General features: G+C 45.4%; 1 protein-coding gene across 2 annotated transcripts; it reads left to right on the forward strand.

Annotated features, from left to right (window-relative positions):
* Nucleotides 1-245: 245 nt before the first annotated feature.
* PLPP7 (phospholipid phosphatase 7 (inactive)) lies at nucleotides 246-24,950 on the forward strand. Of its 2 annotated transcripts, XR_014560005.1 has the most exons (3): nucleotides 246-1,087; nucleotides 22,828-23,971; nucleotides 24,273-24,950. XR_014560005.1 is itself a non-coding variant. In XM_083721434.1 (2 exons), the coding sequence occupies exons 1-2, from the start codon at nucleotides 637-639 to the stop codon at nucleotides 23,190-23,192; spliced, it is 816 nt and encodes a 271-aa protein (XP_083577560.1). In that variant the 5' UTR covers nucleotides 451-636; the 3' UTR covers nucleotides 23,193-24,950. The 2 variants fall into 2 exon arrangements, 1 of the variants encoding a protein (XP_083577560.1); XM_083721434.1 differs by having other exon boundaries at nucleotides 451-1,087; nucleotides 22,828-24,950.

The following is a 24,950-nucleotide window of genomic DNA, read 5'->3' on the forward strand; positions in this document are numbered from 1 at the left end:
TTTTCCCCAAGAGATTCACAAATTACTTCAGAAATATGGAGAACTGGATGTAAGATTATTATTAAGATTGGAAGAAAGAGAAACTGAGAGAACCTAAATTGACAGAGCCGTCCATCCCTCTCCCCACCCCCTAATTCCCGCCAAAGTTGTACAGCGTTGACACTAATTGCAAGATAACTGTAGCAAACAGGCAGATGGAAGCGAGGGGACTACATTTCCCATCCTCCTTTGAGGCCCTCAGAAACAAGCAATTGGAAGATTTAAATAGACCAAGCCAGAAGCAACCAAACCTTTTGACTGGTCAAATTGCCCTCCTTTGATGTCTGCCTATTGGCTGCTTGGGCATTGATCAGGTGCCAGACTGGCTGCTGTTACTGTCATTTATCTCTTTCTTCTCTGCCCCTCCTCCTCCAAGCTTGGTGGGCCTGCAAAGTAAACAGCCATGTGCATTGAGCATTCCTATCTCTATATTTAACAGCTGCCTGTCTTACCAGGCTCATGACTTTTGAGGGAGGTGTGGTAGGGGCTGCTCAGGTCTTGGGGAGGGGTAAAAAAAAGAAAGAAGAAATCTGAGGATTATCTCTCTTTTTCTTTCCCCCCTCCTCTTTAAATTTCTTTTTTAGAGAGACCTGCACCATGCCGGCATCTCAAAGTCGGGCCAGGGCGAGAGACAGGAACAATGTCTTGAACAGGGCTGAGTTCATGTCTCTGAACCAGCCCTTGAAAGGTGCCCAAGAGCCCAGGAGCGCTGGCCGGAGACAGAACAGCCAGCCCGGCCCCACTCCTGCCCCAAACGAAGGTGCCAAGGAGCGGAGGCAATCTCAGCAGCTGCCTGAGGAAGACTGCATGCAGCTGAACCCTTCCTTCAAAGGAATCGCCTACAATTCCCTCCTGGCCATCGACATCTCTCTCTCAAAGAGGCTTGGGGTGTGTGCCAGAAACGCCTCATCCTGGGGCAATGCCCGCTCCATGATCAACCTCATCGGGATCACCGGGCATGGGATCCCTTGGATCGGCGGCACGCTGATCTGCCTGGTGAAGAGCAGCACCCTGGCAGGCCAGGAGGTCCTCATGAACCTACTTTTGGGTGAGTCCCTTTACACCTTCCCCCTTCTTCCTTTCCTTTCGAGGCCTATCTCCAGTGGTGCCCAGTGCCCAGTGGAAATGGTGGGGCGGAAGGCAGGGAGCCCAAACAGTAGGTAGAGTCACAGCCCATGACAGGCAGAGCCAACTAATTCTGGTTTGGTCCCCATCCTCCACCCCACTACTGAGTTCAACAAAGGCAGCCCTGAGACTACAGAGGGGCAAGGTGACAGTCAGCACTGCCACCACCCTTGGACTGGTTGTGTGTAAGAAGACGGGCAGGAGGGGGCTTGCTGAGGGCAGGCTGAGGTTGGTGGGGCAGTGCCCCATTTGCCCTGATGGACTAGCCTGCGCTGTCCATCGCCTCACCATGTGGCTTAGGTGGCTTTCTTCCTACCCTCACCTACCGTTCCTTAACGTTCTTAGCTTTTGCTTTCTTGAGCATCTCTTGAAGTCATGGAATAGGGAAGATGGCTTTGGATGAAGACCAACATATTGTCTTAAGGTGTGGTGTAGTGTTTATTTGTAAGTCTGCACCTTTGGAGGCCCATGTGCAGAGCAACAAGTGTCTGGTTCAACCTCCTTCCATTTCCCTTAAAAGAATATCAGCGTTGGTCTTTGCCCTTTCATGGTGACAGCAGAACAAAAGTAAAATGACGTTCTGACATATATTCTTATTTGTTTGTTTTTTGTGTTGTTGTTTGGCATTGCATATATATTTCACCGGGACGCGGGTGGCGCTGTGGGTTAAACCACAGAGCCTAGGACTTGTTGATCAGAAGGTCGGCGGTTCGAATCCCCACGACGGGGTGAGCTCCTGTTTCTCAGTCCCTGCTCCTGCCAACCTAGCAGTTCGAAAGCATCTCAAAGTGCAAGTAGATAAATAGGTACCGCTCCGGCGGGAAGGTAAACGGCGTTTTCGTGCGCTGCTCTGGTTTGCCAAAAGCAGCTTAGTCATCTAGCCATATGACCCGGAAGCTGTAGGCCGGTTCCCTCAGCCAATAAAACGAGATGAGTGCCACAACCCCAGAGTCGGCCACGACTGGACCTAATGGTCAGGTGTATCTTTACCTTTACCTGATATATCTCACCATTTTCCTCAAGGAGCCTAAGGTGGTGTACATTGTCCCCCTCCCATCATTTAATCTGCACAACAACCCTGTGAGGTGGACTAGGCTGAGAGGCAGTGACTGGCCCAAGGTGAACCTCATGGCTACATGGAGATTTGAACCCTGGTCTCCCAAGTCCGGCACTCTAACCACTACACCACACTGTCTGAAAAGCCTAGAAAGATAGATTCTGTCAGGCTGAACCCACAACCCAACAGGTTATGCCAAGTTGCCACTCATAATCTTGCCAAGTTCTTCTCAGACTCGTCCTCCGGCCACTATGGTCTTCCTCTTCATTCTCAGATCTCAATTCTGCAATATGGGTATGAATGATTATACTCAATGCTAGTATAAGCACATAATTTGCATATGTTCCTAACTTTGGGGAAGGGGTCTAGCTCCAGAGGATTTGCATCGCATGAAGTCCAGGTTCAATCCTGACATTTCCAGGTAGATACGCTGATCTGAAAACCTCAAAAGATGCTGCCAATCAGGATAGACAATACAGTAGTACCTCGGGTTACAAACGCTTCGGGTTACGCGTTTTCAGGTTGCGGACCACGGGAAACCCGAAAGTACTGGAAAGGGTTACTTCCAGGTTTCGCCGCTTGCACATGCGCAGAAGCACTAAATCGTGCTTCGTGCATGCGCAGAAGCGCCAAATCACGTCATGTGCATGCGCAGATGCAGCGCTGCAGGTTACAAACGCTGCAGGCTGCAGACGTGCCTCTGTCACAGATTACGTAGAGGGAACCCCAAGGTCTGCAGAATATTTATGGCGGGACACTAAGGGGAGGGAAAAAATACCCCTCTCAAAATAACTGAACAAGAACTCAGTATACTCAGTAGCCACAGAATGCTGACCAACTATGAAAAGGATTGAGAGTGAGAATGGAATGGGGAGCCACAAAAATGAGTATGGCTGGCTGGTACCTTGAATTGGAACTCTCTCCTCTGCAACATTTTGTTGTACCCGACAAGTTTCCATTCTTCAGTGGCTGCCAGGGGTGCTAAAACTCCATGGTAAGTGTACCTGATATGCGTGTCAAAGGTCCTACGCTCAATTCTGAGGGCCTCCAGCTAAAACAAGGAAGTGACAGATGATAAAGACCAACCTTACTGTTAACCACATGTGGGTTTTTACTCTAGCTCCACCCTTCCTGGTCTCCATGGCTTTAGATGTCATATATAACACCATCTGTGAGTGTTTCATGAGGATAATTGAAACATCTTAGACCAGCCTTTCCCCAAGCTGATTATCCCCCAGCCATTTCAGACTACAGCTCCCATCAGTCCCAGGCTCCACCTCTGAGCCATAGGCTCCTCCCCTTTAGTCTCAAGAGTCTGAGCCACAAAAGGCCTAGCAAGCCCATCTCAGTTATCCTTTAAATAGGGTAAACCATACAGAGGTTAAAGGGAGTTCAGGGATTATCAGCCCGTTAGACATCTGGCTTCCCATCTGGGCATCTGGTTGGCCACTGTGAGAAGAAGATGTTGGTTCCAATGGGCCTTTGACCTGTTCTAGCAGCCAGGCTCTTATTATGTTAGTATAATAGTGTGTGAAAACGTGTTGTTGTTGGGTTGTATACAACTAAGTTCTGATCACAGTAGACCCATTCAAATTAATGGAACTAAGTCATGCCCATTATTTTCAATGGGTTTCAAATGAGTAGGACTAGCGCTGGCTATAACCTATTATTATTATTATTATTATTATTATTATTATTATTATTATTGGTGTGTGTGGGTGGGTGTGAAGGTGCTCACCAATACACCACCACCTTTTCTTTTGCTACTCATGGCACCCATTTTGGATGGGCACCCACAGCACTTTTAACAAAAGTACCAGCACCTCATTTCTAACCATAAAAAAAATATCAATCCTCCTCCTTCTCTCTTACTTCTTCATCTTTGACCTTTCTTAGCACGCTTCACTGATGTCTCGAAATATCTCCAGATGGGTCATTCCACGTCAGCTCAACGCAGTCATGCCACCCACCATCTCGGATTTTGATGAAACTTGGTGTACACCCTTCCCTTATGCAATCAAAAGTTTCTGATGGTAAAAATTATTGCAAAGATTTTTGTTAGATTGATTTTACGATATAGCTAATTTTCATAGTTTTAAATACCCCCAAACTGAAAAACAAGTCTGCACTTTTTGAAGGAAAACTCTGTAATAACCAATATTATTTTAGATTTTAAGAGGAACTACTTTGTTTCATTAATTTTTTCTTTTATACCTATGGCTTGTAGGAAAGTTGTACCCAGTAGCCATTTCCTCCCATGATGTCCAAAAAACGTAAAATTTTGTTACAAGAGACCCATAAATTTTATTCTATGTTGAGAAACAGCATGTCTTTGCAATAATTTTCACCATCAGAAACTTTTGATTGCATCGTGCCCTAACGCTGAAAATTTAGGTTTTCTAAACCTAGTTTTTCTACCAAAAAAGCTATATTTATACATTTTTTAAAGCATTTATAAAATATTTTGCATGCTGGTGTATTTTTTCCTGAAATCCTCATCATGTTATTGATCTCTGTGTAAAATTTCAAAGAGATCTGATCATTGCTTATGGAGGGAAAAAAAATGCACACAAGGCCGAGGATCTCAAGAGGGACAGAAACACAGATTTCACGAAACTTTAAAGTGCTATAAAATTAAAACCGTTTGAGACAGAGGAAAAAAAATTAAGGGGGTTTCTTGCAACCATAAGGGAAGGGTGTACACCAAGTTTCATCAAACTCCGAGAAACCCTTGTTTTTTTGCGTTGATTTGATGTAGAATGACCCAGATATTTTTTGCCATAAGCCACCTCCTCCACCCTTTGGTCCTTTTACTGCACTATCTCTAAAGCCCACTGAGTGCAGCTTCTGAATTTCAACAGTCGGGGAGGGAAGGGGAGGTGTTCTTGGTGGCTACCTCTCCATTTTGAGAAGCTCCCCACCACCATCATTGCACATCTGTAAGGTAAAAGTAAAGGACCCCTGGGTGGTTAAGTCCAGACTATGGGGTGTCGCGTTCATCTTGCTTTCAGGCCAAGGGAACTGGCATTTGTCCACAGACAGCTTTCTGGGTCATGTGGTCAGCATGACTAAACTGCTTCTTCACAACGGGACGCGGTAACAAGTGTCGAGAGTGCACAAAAACGCTGTTTACCTTCCTGCTGGAGTGGTACCTATTTATCTACTTGCACTGGCATGCTTACAAACGGCTAGGTTGGCAGGAGCTAGGACCACTTGAGTGCCCAGTGCAGTGCGCGCATCCTGCAATTGAGGATGGAGCGAGCCACCCATGGGGGTGGGCTGAGCCAAGGCAGGGCATGTTGTGTGGAGCCTCTCACTGTAGGAGAGCTGAGGCAGTGGGCAGACGCAAGCCCTGCACTGCTCGAAAATGCAACGCAGAGCTTGCAGGCAGTCTGCTTGCCGCCTCCCCCTCAGGAGAGATGTGTGGCTCAGGCACACTGCAGGCCCTGTGGTGTGGCACACAGTGCCCCCAACCTCACCTAGCTACCAGTGGCGTAGGAAGGGTGTGTGGTGGGTGCAGGAGGTTTTTTTTTTTAAAAAAAGGTTGTGAGCCCTAATTTTATTTTATTTTAAAAACACATATTTTTGCCATTTTGTCACCCCCTCAGTGATGATACCCGGGGCAGCTTGCACCCACCACACACCCCTTCCTACGCCACTGGGTGGGACAAAGCAATGGAAGCTCACCCCATCATACAGATTTGAACCGCCGACCTTCTGACCAGCAAGCCCAAGAGGCTCAGTGGTTTACACCACAGCGCCACCCACGTCCCTGCATGTGTAGACCCAGCATCAAGCCTTGAAATGGCTGGGCATCTGACGAAGGACCACACCCCAGGAAGAGGTGTGGCAAGAGCCACATAGACCTGCTGCACTGAGGTCTCTTTTACAAGAGCCCTGCAAAACCAGGAGACAACACAGCTCATTTGCCAAGTCTCAGAATTTTGGAAGCCCTGCAGAAACTATTCTAGCTGTGGTTAGTGTGCATTAGTGTAGCTAAGGGCGTGTGGGAAGGGTGGTCCACATTGGGCGGTAGGCTTACCCAGATGGCCCAAAGCTCAACATGGGACACGGGTAGCACGCAGCCTGCACGCCCGCCAGCCACTGCCTCCACTTCGCTGTGACTGCCTTCCAGCGGGTCCAGTACTGCCAGAAAAAAGCAACACAGGGTGTGGCGCCAGGAGGGCACCCAGGAGGGATGCGGTTGGTGTGCGCTGGCCTGCAGGTTTCCCTCCCCAGTCCCAGTTGCCTGGGCAGAGGTGGCAGCAGCACCCTGATACCTGCTGTGCTGTGCTCGGTGGACGGGCATTGCCAAGATGGAGCAAGACGAGGCGCCGCCAGGCCCCATGAGTGCAGTTACAAAATCTGGTTGGTCCAGGGCTTGGCTCGCTCACTGCTCCTCCATGGACGGATCATCCCACCCCCTTGGGCAGTGCGTGCACATGTGCCCCCACAAGCACCCAAATGGGTTGCTACATTGCTATTAGTGTGGTGGACCAGAGGGAAGGACTGCAGCTCAGTGACAGAGCATCCCATGTTCAATCCCTAACTTCTCATGTTCAGAATATTGAGGACTGGGCTCTTGGTTTATTTTTAAATGAAGGACAATAGCTCAGTGTTGGGGCATCTGCTTTGCATGCAGAAAAGTCCCAGGTTCAATCCCTGCTATTACCAAGTGGGAAAGTCCATTGCCGGTCAGTGTAGACCAGGAGTAGCTAACATGGTACCGTATATTCCAGGCATTGTGGACTACAGCTACCATCAATCCTAGCCAACATAGCTAATGTTCAGGGGTGGGAGGGAATTGTATTCCAAAACGCACAGAGAGCACGTTGGCTACTGTCCAGTGTGGACAGCCTTGCACTAGATGGATCAATGATCTGACTTAGAATCAGTTCCTACATTCTTAAAGCTCACTGGATAATCCTGGGCTGATCACCATCTCTCAGCCTAACCTACCTCACATAAGGTGGCCTATTTTGCATTGTCAAAAAATGAGAATTAGCATCACTAAAAAACAGAGGGCAAAGGGGGGGGGTGCCAATTTGCTTCAAATCTGCACATGATAATTTATATGTGTAGGTGCAACTCTAACAGCCCTCCAAAATAGAGGGCAATGGCTGTCTCTAACCTCACAGGGTTGCTGTGAGAATGACCTTTGCCATGCAGTCCTCACCTGGGCTGCTGCCACCGCCCTCAACTTCTTAGGGCGGCATAACTACCCTCTGCTGATCTTAACCTCCAGGGAGGGTATGTAGGGTTGGTCTCCCAGATATTTGAGGCCTCAGTTGTTTAGGGCTTCAAGCACTAACTAAGCACCTTCACTTGAGCCTGAAAATAATCTGGCAACCAGTGCAGCTGTTTTGTGAGATCTAAACGGAAGACCAGGCAGTAACCTAGCCGCTGCATTTTGGTCCAATTGGCCTTTCCAAGTTGTCTTCAGGTAAAGAAATTATAGATATCCTCTTGGGCTGGATCTCAGGGTTAAGTTGGCAAAGGAAGGAATGAGGGGGGTGAGTGCATTCTGGTTGCTGTTGTGGACTTGTCTCAAAAAACAGCACACCCACCAGCTTTTATCATGGCACTTTCATAATTATTGTTGTTGTTGTTACTATTTAATCAGTATGTGACGTAGTGCCAAAGCGGGCTTCTAAATGCTTTACAAAGTATAAAAGCTTATAACACAAAGATTAAAATATAAATACTGTACTTGTAATTGAAATACACAATGAAACAATCCTGTTAAAATAAACAAGCATAATTATAGACATAATGAAACTATCCCATTAAAACAACACAGCATGTCAAATGGGAGGCTCAAGTTCTGATATCCAGAGAATGCCCCTGTAAATAGGTGCATCTTCAAAGCCAGCTGAATGCCAATAGTGATAGGGCTTCTTGTATTTCAGTGGGGAGTGTGTTCTGCAGCACAATGGAAAAGCCAACAGCAGAAAAACCTGCTGTTGTGTTTCCATAAGCTAATAACTACCAGGCCTTGGCGAAACTAACCAGCTTCCAATTATAGTATCGCTACGCTTAAGGGTGCAGAGCCTAAAAGGTGTAGCATGGCTTGGGATGCTAGGCCTGACCCTGGACACCAAAAGGCTGCCATTGCAATAGGTTTACCCTGATCTTTGGGGCCTCTCTGGTTCTTCTGATGGTAAATTGTTTTAGCTCATTTCAATATTGTGTTTTTATATTGCTATGAAATGCAGGTAAGGAATTCAATAATAAAAACATAACAAGCATGATGTAGTTCATGATGTTGCAGATTCCTCCCTGCATTGCGGGCATTTGAACATGCGCTGATTAGCCTAGCCACCCAACTGCCTGTCATCAGATGCCAGGATGGGTCATAGGATCCATTGCACAGCCATTGCACAACTTCTTCTTTTTAAAATGTATTTTTATTAAAGATTTCTTGATTTACAAAAGTATGTCCAATGTCTCTTTTTTTCAAGTTGCATTTTCTACAGATCAGTTTCATTTGTTGAGACATTAGTGTTATGTTAGGAAAAATAGAGGGAAAGAGGTGGAGAAGGAATAGTGGGTGGGGTTGGGTGGTGATGCTTCTATTTTACTTAATGTATGTGTGGGGTTTTGTGTCTGTGTTCCTTGTGCAGGTTCTCTTCACTATTCGCTTGTATTCCTTTGGTTGTGAGAGAGGTTGGGGTTGATCTAGGGTGTGGTTGTTGGTTTGTGATTGGCTGTGGTGAAGTTTGTTTTCATGTGTGAGTGGGGTGGGTTAGCCATATTGATTTGTATGCTCTTGGTGGATTACTGTCGTTTTGTTGGGTTGTGTATGTGATAAAGGGGAGCCATACTGGGGTGAAGACGTCTTCTTCTATGGTGAAAGCGTCTTCTTCTATTTGTCCCTGTGTCAGTTTCAGTTATAAGGGACGCAGGTGGCGCTGTGGGTTAAAGCCTCAGCGCCTAGGACTTGCCGATCGAAAGGTCGGCGGTTCGAATCCCCATGGCGGGGTGCGCTCCCGCTGCTCGGTCCCAGCGCCTGCCAACCTAGCAGTTCGAAAGCACCTCCGGGTGCAAGTAGATAAATAGGGACCGCTTACTGGCGGGAAGGTAAACGGCGTTTCCGTGTGCAGCTCTGGCTCGCCAGAGCAGCGATGTCACGCTGGCCACGTGACCCGGAAGTGTCTCCAGACAGCGCTGGCCCCTGGCCTCTTGAGTGAGATGGGCGCACAACCCCAGAGTCTGTCAAGACTGGCCCGTACGGGCAGGGGTACCTTTACCTTTACCTTTTACAGTTTCAGTTTATTGGTTAATTTTTCTAGTAAGGCTGTTTCCCATACTATTTGGTACCATTGGTCCATGCTTACTCCTGACAGGTCTCTCCAGTGTCTGGTTATGATGTTTCTGGCTGCTGAGAGTAGGGTGCACAACCCACTCTGAAGCTTTGACAAAGCAAAATGGATCCATTCGCTGACTCCAAAACACCCTAGAGCTGTTTCTGTGATTATAGCTTCAGAGTTAGGTCCTGACATCATCCCACGAGTGTGAAACATTGCATCAAAACTAACCCTGTATAAGTTTCAAAATCCAGGCCTTTCAACCTTATTATGCACATGGGGGGGGGGTGTTATTCTGGTGCTTTGCCGCTTGCTTGTTGTCGTGGCAATATGGGCCAATGTGACCTGCAATGCAACCTGATACGGAAGGTTTTGTGTAGCCACCTCCTTGCACCAGACAAGTGACTCTGACCTGGTTTGAACTCGCTTTGCAGGGAGAAATTTATTGCTTTGTGTCCATTGCATTGCAGGCAAATTGGATGCTGAATTTCCAGGATTCAGGTGTGCCTGTATTCAGGGGGGCTAGGTTACATGGCCTGTGATGGGATCTGGTGGGACACTGTTGCTTTGGGAAATGAAAAGACAGATTGTTTTAGCTTGTCCACTTTTGGATTTTGACACACCAGGCAAAATTTCTGATGCAGTCACTGGGCTGAGAGCCAACCTCTGGCTCAGCCTTTGCAGCCAGGCTGTTGAAAAAAGGATGGGATTAGAGAATGGCTGGAGATAGTGTGTTCTCCCCACTCTTTCTCTCTTATATATCCTCTGTTCTAGGGGGGGATGTCAATCAACCCAATCTGAGTTGGAAGCCCCATTAGCAGAAAATACGAGCATGTTCTCTTTCTTTCTCATCTCCCCTATGTTGGTGGAGTGGTAGTCAACTTAATCTAAGGAGGCTAACCTACTGACCATTAGCTTAGTAGGTAGCCCAACACAAGTTTCATTGGCTGCGTTAAAACATAACAAGCCAGACTTGCATATTGCTGCTCCAAGCCACAGTCACTAGCTAACCTTAACCTGTGTCGGCTTGCTGACTGCAAGAAACAACTAACCACACTCCCTAGGTCAGATGTTACAGCAAGCCATTGTTTCTTGGTTTATTAATCCCACCAGCAGCAAAATCTCAGGTAAAAAAACCCACAGGGCTTTAACTAACTAAATTCTACTCAAAGTAAGCCCATTGAAATTAATAGGCCTAAGTTAATCATGATTATACATTTCAATAGGACTATGGGATAAGATGTTGGCTAAAACCCATAAGTTCAAAAAATAGGCACAGTGCAGTATGATCCAGTGTGGTGTAGTGGTTAGAGACTAGAGCCTGGGAACGAACAGGGTTTGAATCCCCACTTTGCCATGAAGCTCACTGGGTGACCTTGGGCCAGTCCCTGCTGCTGATGCTAACCTACCTCACAGGGCTTTTGTGGGGATCAAATGAGGAGGAGGAGACCCATGTATGAAAGGTGGAATATAAAAGCAGTGAATGAATGATAAATAAATAAATTTGCCTGCTAGAGTGATGCTTGTTATGGGGATAACATTCTGCTCAGATACAGATAGGTAGCCGTGTTGGTCTGCCATAGTCAAAACAAAAAAAAATCCTTCCAGTAGCACCTTAAAGACCAACTAAGTTAGTTCTTGATATGAGCTTCCGTGTGCATGCACACTTCTTCAGATACACACATGTTTATTCTGCTCAGAGTTAGACCCATCAATGAATCTGTCAGTAATTGCCATTATTTTCAATGGGGCTACTGTTAATAGAATGAGGATTGTATACAGCCCGTAGTTTCTAGGTTACTTTTTATACACTGAAAAGTAGAAGAGATTTTTGCCACCTGTGTCTTCATGACTTTACCAGCCATTGCAGCATTTGCCACCCTCATTTCAGAACAGTAACAACCAACACATTTTAGGAAAAGGCCGATGAGAGGCAAGGGTAATGAATATGTGAGTGATACACATCTAGCATTAAACTGTCCCACGCATCTTTATGACTGCATTTCAATAGCAATTTCCATAACACTTTTATTTTATGTGTGCCTAAGCATGTGTGCTCTCTGTTGGCAGTTGGGAAACTGTACATAAAAACTCAATAATTCTCAAGTATCAGAAATCAATTTCAGAATAATTATTTCACACAGCTCTCTTCCTCTATGGTGATAACATAAATTCTTATGCAGTAAGATGTTGGTGAATATACTGATATTACACACAGAATTATGGAAGGGAGCTTCTGAGATGGTCAGTGATGTGCATTCATGTTTCATCCTTGGCCCCTTCATTGTTAGATTTATAAACGCAAGCAGGAAGATGTGCTTAATACCAGGCAACACTACACACACACACACACACACACACACACACACACTCTTTCTGGGCTTCGCTTGACCTGCTGTGATCTCGGTAGGTGTGCAGTGATGTGGGATAAATTCCAAATGTTGTGCAAGCTGAAGAAGAGGTAGGCAGGGGCTAAGAGAGGGAATGCTTCCTCTTCTTCTCCTGGAATATGACGTCCCAACTCCTCACAGCCTCGGGATGTGAATGAGAGTATCTATTGCCATCAAAGATCACACCACGAATCTCACTCTTTTCTGTTCTCCTTGGAAGCTGCGGTAAACACCTCGCCCCAAGTGCAAGCTGCTTACATTCTCTCTCTCTCTCTCTCTCTCTCTCTCTCTCTCTCTCTCTCTCTCTCTCTCTCCTGTCTCATCTGATGTATTAAATGCACTGACAAAGAGCAAAGAGCTGTGTCTGACTAGGCCTGTCTTTGTATAAATAACTGCCACTGTAACTTGCACTTAGGGAGGGATGAATCTGTCAATTTCAGTTTGTCACTTTTTCCAGTCTTAAATACAGTTAATAGAGTTCTTTAGGCTGCATTTTCTGATTTTTTAAACATATATTTTAAGAAATCCCCATGAAAATTCATCACCATTCTTGTGCAAGTTTTATCAATTAATCACATGTTTGCAGGCAAATATATGCATTTTTGCAAGCAATTTCCTCAGCGTAATGCACTTCTTAAAAAGCTACTTGCGCTGATATATGCATTTTGATGCACATTTCCCACTAATGTGTGCATTTTTGTACACACTGCTTGGGTGGAGAACTGCACCACTAAATTCAGAGAAGTGCAAATTTCAAAGAGCAGCCATGTTTCACTTCACACATTGGTTGGCAAAGTGTGAATTAAGTCATTTCTCATTAAAATGCAAACAAAATAAAATCTCTCCACTATCCCTACTTGTAGCATAATACAGTAATGTTTAATCACCACCACTGCCATCATTCAAGACTCACAATTCACAACTTTGCTTGTGTCTTCTATTTGCAATTCTTTCTCTCACTCGCATCCAACCATTTGCACTGTTTTGCACATCCACTGTTTCACATGGACACTGTTCACTCAACAGCTTAAGAGGTGACTTGTCATCCTATTGTTTCCTTTCCGTATCTGCTCTTTCTGTCTCCTTGGCATTTTGTGTGTCCCTATGTTGAAAATAACTTTTGAGCAGGTGGAGTGTTTGCAGACATTCCATAGCAGGCTCAGGCACTGGCTAGAGGGTTTGGTTCAATCAGCTGAAGCCAGAGATCTTGTAAGGCACAGCTGGTGCGGCATCTACTTTGCATGCACAAGATCCCAGATTCAGTCCTAGCATCTCTGGATAGAACTGAGAGTGTCACCTGCCTGAAACCTTGGAGAGCAGCCAGTGTAGCAATACTGAGCTAGATAGAACAAGTGGTCTCACTTAGTATAAGACAGATTCCTAGATTGGTATTCTTGTTGTTATTACTACAGGCAGCAACCATTTTGCATGGGGGTTCCATTTCTGGGGGACGTGGGTGGCACTGTGGTCTAAACCACTGAGCCTTGGGCCTGCCGATCAGAAGGTCAGCAGTTCGAATCCCCACGGCGGGATGAGCTTCCATTGCTCAGTCCCAGCTCCTGCCAACCTAGCAGTTCGAAAGCATGCAAAAAAAAAAGTGCAAGTAGATTAACAGGTACCGCTCTGGCGGGAAGGTAAACAGTATTTCTGTGCGCTGCTCTGGTGTCAGTGTTCCGTTACTCCAGGAGTGGCTTAGTCATGCTGGCCACATGACCCAGAAAAACTGTCTGTGGAGTGGACAAACGCCGGCTCCCTTGGCCTGTAAAGCGGGATGAGCGCCTCAACCCCAGAGTCATTCGCGACTGGACTTAACTGTCAGGGGTCCCTTTACCTTTCTTCCATTCCTAGACTTTGCATACATCAGCAGAGCACAAATAACACCCGCCCCCATTCCACCCCTTTCCAGGTCCAAAAGGAACCCAACGGTCAGCAGTCGTGTGTCAGCTGGTGCAAAACGGTTGCTGTCTGTAATTTTGTTTCTCTTGTCAAGGCTAACTTGATTATTGTTTTGCTTTGGCTTTTAGGAAATATGCAAACCAATTTAGGGGGTGGGAAAGAGAAATCTGTGTGTTCTGTTCTTTACTTTAATAACTAATAGGTAGGTGCCTCTGCAAACATAGTCTTGCCCTAAACTGCTTGGGACCAGGTTGTGTGAAGAACCACCTACACCACTCTGAGCTTGCCTGGCCTTTAAGACTGGCCACTGGTAAGATCCATCAGGCAGGGACGTTTCAGTGGTTGTTCTGTTTTTGTGGAACTCCTTCCATGGGAAACATGCTTGGCTTCCTCACTGACTGATTTTACATGGACTGCACTTCTGATTTTGTGTTGTGAACCTCTCAAGAACCTGAAAGGCGGTTTTAACATTTCTGAAATAAATTATTATACTTAGCCACCTTGCTGCTTTATCACAAGAGGTTGCCTAGTGACCACTATAGGCCTACTAGCCTGTCCCCCCAAGTGACTGGAATTTTGAGGCCTAGCAACCATTGTAGGTCCATCAAATGCTGTATCAAATGGCTGAATACTGAGGTCATACCAGTTGCCTAGTGACTACTATAGACCTACCAGCCTGTCCTCCAACCCAAAGTATCAAGGTGGTCATAGCATCATAGCAGTATAGAATTGTAGAGTTGGGAGGGACCCCAAGAGTCAACTGGGCCAACCCCTTGCAATCCAGGAATCTGTAATGCAATAGATGGTGAAAATATGTGTCAAAAACTAGATCCTGGACCAATGACCATTTAGTGCAGTGGCTCATAGAGTTTGGTAGTGAGAGCTGTGAGGCAGGAGAGGAAGTGACTGGTTAAGATTTACGGTAACTTCAGCTGTGAATTCAGGAAATTTTAGGCCAGGGCTGGAAAACCTTTAGCCCTCCACATGTTGCTGGACCACAGTTCTCATAATCTCTAACCATTGGTTGTGCTGGCTGGTGCTGATGGGAATTGGAATCCAACAACACCTGGAGAGCCACAGATTCCCTATATCTGCTTTATGCCCCATTTGCAAAATTGGTTAATAACACAGATCTACCATAGCGGTCCCTTTACCTTTTTACCATGCAGGGTTGTCATAAAAGTGACAGATCATTGTATGCAAAGCACTTTGAATGCTCAGAGAGCAGCATAGAAATGCCTTCATATGGGAGGTATGTGTCATGTTCGCCAAAATCAGGGCATCAAAGGTCAGTAGTTATTTTCAGTACCGAATTACCAGAGCCAGCCTCAGCAGCTGGTGCCCTTGTGCAGCTACTAGCGCCTAAGTGCCTTGGTAGGACTCGGGTGTGACACTCGGCACTCCCACTCCCATAGTGCTTTGGTCCTCCAGATGTTGCTAAACAAAAACTCATTAGCCCAGCAAGCATGGCCAGTGGTTAGGGATGAGGGAGTTGTCGTTCAGCAACATCTGGAGAACTAAAGGTTCCCCATAATAGCAAAGTCACTTAAATATGGTTGAAGGAGTCCAGAAAGAAAAGTCTTGACAATACCTTACTGAGGAAATTGAGCAGCGTACAGTATATAATTTGATGAGGGGGGGAAGCCAGGGGTGTTTTGTCCTTCTTACTTCAGGCTTTGAAATCACAGGGCAATGTACAAGCATACAGAGGTAAAACTCCATTGGAACCACACAGCCAGGCAAAGCACAATGCTACCTTAATGAAGATCATGCCACTCTGCAGGGTTACTAATCAATACCCCCACCTGTCTTCCTCTTCACTAATTGTCTTTAATATCAGCAGAGTTAACCCCTTGGTGAATGATCTCTGCTGTGGGACTTCCAGTGCCCCACAGGTGCTCTCAAGGGATTATTATTTGTTGGCACATTGTGGGTCATTAAAATGCTGGGTGGTTCACCTGCCACCGATTGGGATGCTGCTTCCTGCCACTACAGTTAAGCCCACCTTGGGGTACAGTGGCATGAGGGGCACACCAGATGGCACACTGCCTGTGCAGGAAGCTCCAACCCAGAGCCAGTGCTGTGAAAGATTACAGGGAACGGCTGCACCTCCACTTCCTTCCGCAGCCCCCTTTTCCATTTATATTTCCACCCTGGTGTGAAATGTGATTTGCCTTAATAGCAACCCTTCCAGGCAGAACTTAGCAGGTATGAACGATGGCACGCCAGCTGAATCCAGAACGGAGTGTGGATAAATGCTTCTGTGATTCAGCAGAGCTATTGGTGCTGTCAGCACTTAAAAGCATCTCCTGCGTGGGGGGGGGGGGTTGACTATAGTTGAAGTCCCACCTCCAGTTTGTGACCTTGGCAAGGTACCCCTGCAGGGAATGGGGGGACAGACAGAAAGGTTCCTCCCCCCACCAAGAGTGGTTTTGCAGCTGCAAGGAAGAGACTTCACCCGAGGGGGAACCCGTACGCATCTATAGCCTGCCTGGCCCTAATGCGACTTGACAGAAACATGAGCAGAGAGAAGAAAGGAAGAATGGAGAGAGGAGAATTCAGGATATTTCTTGAAAGCTGCTGAAGAACTAGGTTTTTGGGTGCGGGGCAGGGGTGTCAAGGAGAACAAGTCTAAAAAAAATTTTTTTCTTTTCTTTTTTGCTGAGAGAGAGAACTGGATGCCAGGGTCAAATGCTAAAAATGGAACTTGGGGGACCTGGTCTACACAGTGCTCCCAGAAATATTGTGGTCTCACACTCTTAAGACTTGAAACATGCCTTGGTACTCATGGCAGACGCACCATGTACCTTCTAAGAGCACATAATCAACACTACATAGGAGTTCATTGATGGAGGCCAGCTAAAAGGCAAATATACTGATGGAGAATAGCTAAATGGAGCTTCCATGTTCAGGCACAGTATACCTGAAGGACCAGAGGCTTTGAGTAACCCTCAGAGCAGCTTAGTTCTTTCTCGCTCTACTTCTGGGGTGGGGAAATTTTTTGGCTTTGAAGGCCAGGTCCTTGTCAGCATTGGCCTTGCAGTTCAAATTTGACAGGGAAATGGGATGGCCCACTTGTCAGTCACACAGTGTCATTAAGACACCATGTGATTAACAGGTGGGCCGTCCCATCCGCTTCTCAAAATCCTTTTCACAGGGTCCTAAGCCTGTGTGCTTCCTAGAGGCATTGAAATGGCTACGTCTGGTTTGCCACAGTGAGAACAGGATGTTGGACCAGATGGGCGCCTGGCCTCATCCAGCAGGGTTTGTCTTACATTCTTGTGCTGCTGGGGAGAAAATTCTGTGCTTGGTCTGATCCAGCATGGCAGCACCTGCATAGTTACGAAAATGTCCCTTTTCTAGTGAGCTGTGCTGAATTGCTTATTCTACAACGTCAGAGCAGTTATCTAATGCAGCAGGCTTGGTTTGTTCATCAATCATTGTGCATCTCTAGGGAACTCTGCAACTACTCTCTGTCTTCCTCTGCATTCTAAAGACCTTGCTGCTGATTGCCAACTTCTTTATTGGGCTATGCTCCTCTGTCTTTAATAGCAGCATGGCATGCCAGAAAATTAAGGAGACAAAGCTTTTCCTGTATAGAGAATGAAGTCTGGGAAGAGATTCCGTTGCTCAATTTGTATTTGCTGGGCAAATTTCAAAGGCAGAGGAGCAGGGCCCAGGGGGAAAAGCTGGTCACCAACCTTCTATCTATTAATGTGTAGGGCTGAAAGCAGAGCTGAGGGAAATTCGTCCCTTGGGTCCAAATGCAGCTCTCCAGGTCTCTCCATCTGCACCTCGGGACTCAACCCAGGTTACATCTCCTCAGCCACAAACCCTCTCCCGAAACCACATCCCCCACCAGATCTGCTCTGCAACCTCCTTGTTACAACTAATTCTATTTCCACGCCTGTTACTTTACAATTTATTCCTTGAATATGTAAGGAAAGATGTTGGAAGAGAGTCAACGGGAGGCTACTCTCTCAGGATGTCCCCAAACTGGCACTAATATAATAAAATGCTAAGCAGGAGATCAGCATCCCCGTGTAAGATCTCTTTCCACTGCTCACCCTCCTGATGAGCTTTGTCTCTCCAGAACAGCTGCAAAGTTGCTGCGTTTCGCAGCAATCTGGGAAGAAGCCACACTAAAGTAATTGGTTCAGAGATACAAATTGCCTTTGCTCACAAGGGCACAGTGTGCAAAAAGAATGGAGGGTCTTGGATCAGCCAGCCATTTTACTCGTTAGTCCTAATCATCTTGGACAGGGGAGTCTAACATATCTTATACTTCTCATCTCTTCCTTGACCCCATACCTCATAATCTTTTTTGATGATTTAGCTTATGAGGCAGTTTATACCCACTCACACACTTTAGCCCCCAAATCTGTTAAATATTGTGGAAAGTTGTCTGTATGCTGTGCAATCTAGGCACCTCTTAAGATATCATAACCACATTTTCTGTGACGTTTCCTGAGATCAAGGAGCAGGTTTTTGTCTATCTTTGGATATGATTGAATGCCATCATGAATCAAGATGGTGGACTGAAACTTTCAAAACAGCACTGATCTTAACCAAATATTGCATTACAGTCCTTGAGATCAAGGAGCAGGTTTTCGTTTATATTTGGATACAAATGCACACCATTTTGAATCAAGGTGGGTGGCCAACTGGTTTTCAAAACTAACGTTTGATTTCTTACCATTCCCAAGCAAATCCATGGACTAGGCTACTAATACCTATGGGCATGACCTCTTGTTTAAATAATAGCCCTTTTTTCCCTACTGTGAAATGTGTGTCTATGGTCACCTCCAGGTGATCTCTTTATTGGATATTCATCTTGATTTGTTTCCACAATGTTTGTGGGGAGGTTAGATGACACTGGCTGTTTACTGAGCATTTATTTATTTAGAGCACTTATACCCTGCTCTTCAGCCAAAAACGCCCCCTAGAGTAGCTTACGTAAAATTAATTAAAGCAGGACAGTGCCTGATGGACCTGGGCTTTCGGCGAAGAATGAACCCTGCTTCCTATCTCTCCCAGTCAGGCAGAGAGCATTCATTCTAATTTGTCTGCGGGGAGTTTATACTGTGTTGTGTTGTTATCCCACATATTCCAATGCATTCCCCCTTCACTTTCCTTATCACAAAAAGTCCAATCTGGGGATGGAATGCCAAGTCAACTTTAATTGTACAACACGGACCTGCCGAAATGTGACTGACTCCCATCTGAAAATAGCAGCCGCCTGGAAGTTTGCACTCTCTCACAACCTCAATCTCTCCCTCTATCATGCATCCAGACGGCTGACTTCTATTTTTATGAAACCATTGTTCCACCGTATGCTGCATGGGGAATTACAGTTAACCTTTTGAATTTTAAGGGTGTGGGGGGTATAGGAAAGAGAAAGAAATCTGAATTAGTTAAAGGCAAGCTTAACTAATTCTCACTTTCCAAAATAATGCACAAACTGAAATGCAGCCACTGTTTGAAATTTGCACTTCCCCAAGTTTTGCAATGCAGTCCTCCAGCCAAGTAACACATACAAACATGGATTTACTGGGGTAAAGTGTGCATATAAATGCATATGTTTGTGAAACTAGTCTACAAAGGTTATATTACTGGAAATTTATTTTCAAAAATGTATGTGGCTGGTTAAAATGCATACGAAAATGTGTTTATTAGGGTAAATTCACTAAAATGTGGATGAATTTTCATAAGGACTTTATTTCCCCCCTCTCCTGCAAATTAACATAGTAATATGGAGAAATAAACTGGAAAAAAATGAGAAGCTGCGAGAAACCGAAACAAGCATGTTTGAAATTGACATATAGCTCCTTTTGTGTGTGTTCATTTTTTTGTGTTTCAGTCACACTAGTGGGCACAACACAGCTGTGTGGGTGGGAAAGAGTTGGTGCATCTGAGCATGCCATTTAAAAATAGCAACACTATTATCTATCATTGTAGTCCATTTTTTAAAAATGCACAAAAGCCCTTTTTAAACTTAGGCACTGCTGTCTGATGTTATCAGTAGAGGTGTGCTCAAGTGCCTGTGCGTCGATACAGCCACCCACCTAGCGTGTCATTGCACACATCAAACCCATACCTCTTAAAAGACAGAAGAAGAGTGCCAGGGAAGCCTTCAGCCAGCCTGGTCCCTTCTAGATGTTTCAGACTACAATTCCCATCAGCTCCAGCTGCATTAAGATGATCTACACCTGCAGAGATGGTTCTGCTGTTCTGTTCTACTACCAAGCAGCCAATTAAGATTCGTATTTTACAAATGAGGAGCAAAAAAAATTCCTTCCAGTAGCACCTTAAAGACCAACTAAGTCAGTTCTTGGTATGAGCTTTCGTGTGCATGCACACTTCTTCAGATACCTGAAGCACTGAGGAGCACTGAGACTGAGAGATTTTGCACACACACACACACACACACACACACACACACACACACAAAATTGCTAGAAATTTTACTTGCCATTGTTAAAACTACTGGGAATCAGGAACACGTACTGATCTTCTGCAGCAAATCACATAGGGTAGAACTCAAATCTAGCTCCTGCATACCCCCACCCATTTTTATTAGGAAAGCAGAAAGGTGCCTTGCAGCCAGCAAGTTAATCCATTGCCCCATCTAGCTCATTATCCTCTCCAACGAGTAGCAGAGTTCTCCAGTGGCTTAGACAGGAGGTTTTGCCTGTCCTATCTGGAGATAGCATAGAATTCATCCTGGGACTTTCTGCATGCAGAATATGTGCTCTGACACCGAGTTGCATTCTGTCACCTTCAACAACTGGGGCAGGGAGGAGGAAGATTATTACCCCATGGGATTCAAAAGCAACACAGACAGTGTCTGGCCCTGGAATATCCCAGTGGCTCACGGTGACCCTGCCCTATAGCTGAAGCGATTGGGGCAGGCAGTCCAGGCAGCCGAAGCCTTGGTTGTTGGTATTTAGGCCACATAAGGAAACTTGAGCCTTTACTCACAGAGTGACGGCACCAATTGTATCTATTTCTGAAGGCCTTGTGCCCCTGACAGGCCCGATTTGCTGTTGCCACCGAACCTTCCCAGCGATTTGGTGAAACAGGCACTCCAGCTGATTAGAAACACCAGAACGTTTATGCCCCAGAACGATGTGCCATGACACAGGCTAATTGGAGGCTGAAATAAGAGTGCCCAAGGTTACTCTAGTGGGTCTGTGGTGAATGTGAGACTCTTTGTGTGGGCATAGGTCTCTTGAAGGCCTTAAGTATACAGAGCCTGTGTGGAATAGGGAGCAGAGCAAGTGTTTCCAGCCTTTTGACACCTAGGGCTATGTTTGGAAGCTCAGGGAACTCCCCCAGGCACCACAAAATACCCATTTCACAAAAAGAGAAGCAAAGATGCTCAGAACCCCAACTTCCTCCGAAAAAAACAGGAAAAACATCTACACAGTACACTCACACCCATACAAGTCAAATCCTTTCTGTTTTTAAAAAATGTGATGGGCATGGGGCTTTTGTGGGCACCAAGGACATATCTGAGAGCACAATAGGGTCCCCAGGTGCTACACCGGGGATCCCAAGAGCTAGAATGTCAAACTAAGACAGTGGATGCAAGGGCGACCTGGAGTCAGCTGCTATATTCCTCAGCCTACTTTACTTACCTTACTTCAGCACAAAGTTTAGGAATTACTGGTCTACATTGTCTAAACAGACCTTTGGCGACCATCTTCCAAAGCCAAGCTACCTTTCAATTGACTGTCATTATCTTGTCATCGCTCCCCAACAGTATTTGACAGGTGCATGTGTTTTCTCTCTTATATAATTCTGTTCATATTCCACTTTTCCTTCAAAGTGGGCTTTTGCCAACATGGCATGCATGATCTCCTCACCTGTTATACTCTCAACAACATTGTGATGTAAATCCAACTGAAAAATAGTGGCTGGCCCAAAGGCACCCAGTGACCTTCATGGCTGAATGGAGATTTGAACCTGGGTCCCAGTGCTATCATGGCACTCTGTAAAAACTAAGCCCTACTTACACACTCAAAAAGTAAACATTTTCATGGTGTAAGTATGCCTTCGATTTTAATTCAGGAACACACACACACACACACACACACACACACACACACCCCAGCTAGAAGTCTGAGAACATTGCTTTAAATGTTTCAAGTGAACAAAATACTAATCAGAGGAGGCTGCTTGTTATTTGATGGTTACTAGTGGTGGGTGAATCTCATGTTTCCACTTTTACGTTCAGTTTGCCACATTTCTGAAGCGGGTTGCGGATTATTATTTTTAAGTCACAAAAATTCATCAGCATTTTAGTAGTCATTATAGTAGTCATAATAAACACTTTTTTGTATGCAATTTTGCAATTTCCCCTAATGCAATTTTGCAATTTCCCCTAATGCAATGCATTTTCATATGTTATTTTCACTAATATATGCATTTTTATGTACAATGCTGTTTGCTTTTTGGTCAAAGAACCACACTGCAAAAATCTGGAGAACTTCAAATTTGAAAGGATATTTGTGTTTTGGTTTACATATTATCTGAGGCAAATTACGTAGGTTTGCATTAAAATGTGAACATTTTTTGTTAGCCTTTATTTTTCAGTTTAGGGAAATGCTTGTAGCAAAGCATCACCATCTACCCCCTCGCCCACCAAGAAACACTTCATGCATATGCAGTGTGAATTATAGTAAAATATTAAGCAGGTTTGGATAACACTTTTGTTTTCATTGTACTGTACCAGTTATGCGCCTTAACTGCCTTAACAGGTTCCCGGAGTGAACTGTGGGTAGCCAGTGGTTAAAGGGTTACGCTGTGTTTTCTCGGATGCATTTAATAAACATGTACCATACAGTTTCAAAATTGCCTTCTGTCTTCCGTGTCTCTTAATGCATTAAAATGTGAAATGAAATGAATTTCTACCCTAATGGTTACCACTTCAGATAATTATTTTAACCTTTTGCCTCAGACAGCTTGTCTCTCTAATTCTCTGCCTTGTTTTCTCTCTCTTCTGCTCCAGCCTTATTTCTGGACATCATCATTGTGGCTGGCTTACAGAAGATGGCCAAGCGAAAGGGCCCATATGACGTAAGCCCAGGCCTGTTGGACTACTTGACCATGGACGTCTATGCTTTTCCAGCAGGACACGCCAGCCGAGCTGCCATGGTATCCAAGTTCTTCCTCAACCACCTGGTCTTAGCTGTACCGCTCCGGATCTTAATTGTGATCTGGGCCTTCTTGGTGGGACTTTCCCGGATCATGGTTGGGCGGCACCATGTCACCGACGTCCTTTCTGGATTCGCGTTTGGCTATTTGCAGTTTAGGCTGGTGGAGGTGATGTGGATGTCTTCTAATACTTGCCAGATGTTGATCTCCATGTGGTGAAACAGCAGCAACGCACTGTCCTTTCCCTCTTATTTTTACATAATGAAGACTTGAATACACTTTTTAAAAAGTGAAGGATTTCGAAAACGAAACATAGTACACAAACCTTCACGTGCTGGGAATGAGTATCAACTTCCACCAGGGTGGTGAAGACCTGGTTGCATCTATTATAGCACAATGTCTTGGGATGATTTCTTGCCGGTTGTGCTGCCGAGACCCACTGCTACATTTTGCCATGTTTTCTTGACTCCCAAGTGGATGGAAAATTCATTTGGTTGTAGAGCGAGAACACAATTACATTCTGTTGCTGTTTGTTTGTTTAGATGGCACGCTCTTGACACTGTTGGAATGCCTACCCCTTGTTGTTGAATGTGGTTGTGCATTGATTTTCTTTCGTGGAGGCCAGGAAATTTGACGTGAAGTGAATTATAAGTTTGTAATCTGGAGCTCTAGGATTCAGTCCCTAAGTCATACTCAGGGTAGGCCCACTAAAATCAATTGACTTAAGGTCCTCATCTACACTAAGCATTTTAAAGAAGGACCATGCCAACCATGGCTTACCCCTATAAATCCTGGAAATGTAGTTTGTTATGGTGCTGAGAGTTATTAGGAAACCCTGATTGCCTTCACAGAACTTCCCTGCGAAGAGGGATGGACTGTTCATCCACCCTGGGAAATGTGGCTCCATGAGGGGAATAGGGGTCTCCTGAGAACTTGCAGCAGCTTTAACAAACCACAACTCCCATAATCATTTAGGGAAATCCATGACTATTTAAAATGCCTAGGGCTTGCCGATCAGAAGGTCTGCGGTTCAAATCCCCGCGACGGGGTGAGCTCCCGTTGCTCGGTCCCAGCTTCTGCCAACCTAGCAGTTTGAAAGCACATCAAAGTGCAAGTAGATAAATAGGTACCACTCCGGCGGGAAGGTAAACGGCGTTTCCATGCGCTGCTCTGGTTTGCCAGAAACGGCTTAGTCATGCTGGCCACATGACCCGGAAGCTGTACACCGGCTCCCTCGGCCAATAAAGCGAGATGAGCACCGCAACCCCAGAGTCGGTCACGACTGGACATAACGGTCAGGGGTCCCTTTACCTTTAATTTCGTCACATCCAGCAATTTCAATGGGTCTACTCTGAATAGGGCTAACACCAGCTATCTTTTAAAATTCCTCAAAGCAGCAAGATCTGAGGGCATTTATTTGCTCCTGTTGCTGTAATTAGCATGATTCAAATTTTTTCTGCTCAGCAGACTACAGATGGGTGACAGTAGGGTGGCGACTTAACATAACACCAAAGAAAAGAGGACACAGATTCACATAAAATTTGCATGTACCACTTCATATGTATGCATGCAAATAAAGTGAATATGGTTATAATTTAAATAGAAATACACTGCAAGTCACCGTAGTAGGAAAGACAGAGACTAGGTGACCTGCTTGTCTCAGGGCTAGCCATTGACGGATGGCTTCAAGGTGCTGGCCAGGTTGATGGGAGTTGTAGTCCAAAACATGTGGATGGCACCAGCTTGGTGAAGAGTGAAGTAAGTTAGTGCTGAGTGAAACCATGTCTGCTTTACTTCTTGCTGCCTTGAGCAATTTAAACCTATGGTCCAGAATCCCAGATTGCAACTGTCACTCTCCCACCCTCTGCTGCAGTGAATTGCAATTCTATTTGGGTTACTTGCATCCATTGTCCCTCATGCAAGCCAGGCACAGAGCCAGAAATTAACAAATAATAAAGGATATGTCAAGTTTGGCAA

The sequence above is a fragment of the Podarcis gaigeae genome, assembly GCF_964106915.1.
Source record: "Podarcis gaigeae genome assembly, chromosome: Z".
Classification (NCBI taxonomy): Eukaryota; Metazoa; Chordata; class Lepidosauria; order Squamata; family Lacertidae; genus Podarcis; species Podarcis gaigeae.

What these genes read in the sequence shown, in the direction of transcription:
- PLPP7 (XM_083721434.1), top strand. Translation starts at nt 637, where the DNA reads ATGCCGGCATCTCAAAGTCGGGCCAGGGCGAGAGACAGGAACAATGTC. An exon ending in CCTCATGAACCTACTTTTGG is followed by an intron (nt 1,088 to 22,827) that starts GTGAGTCCCTTT and finishes CTTCTGCTCCAG; the next exon opens with CCTTATTTCTGGACATCATC.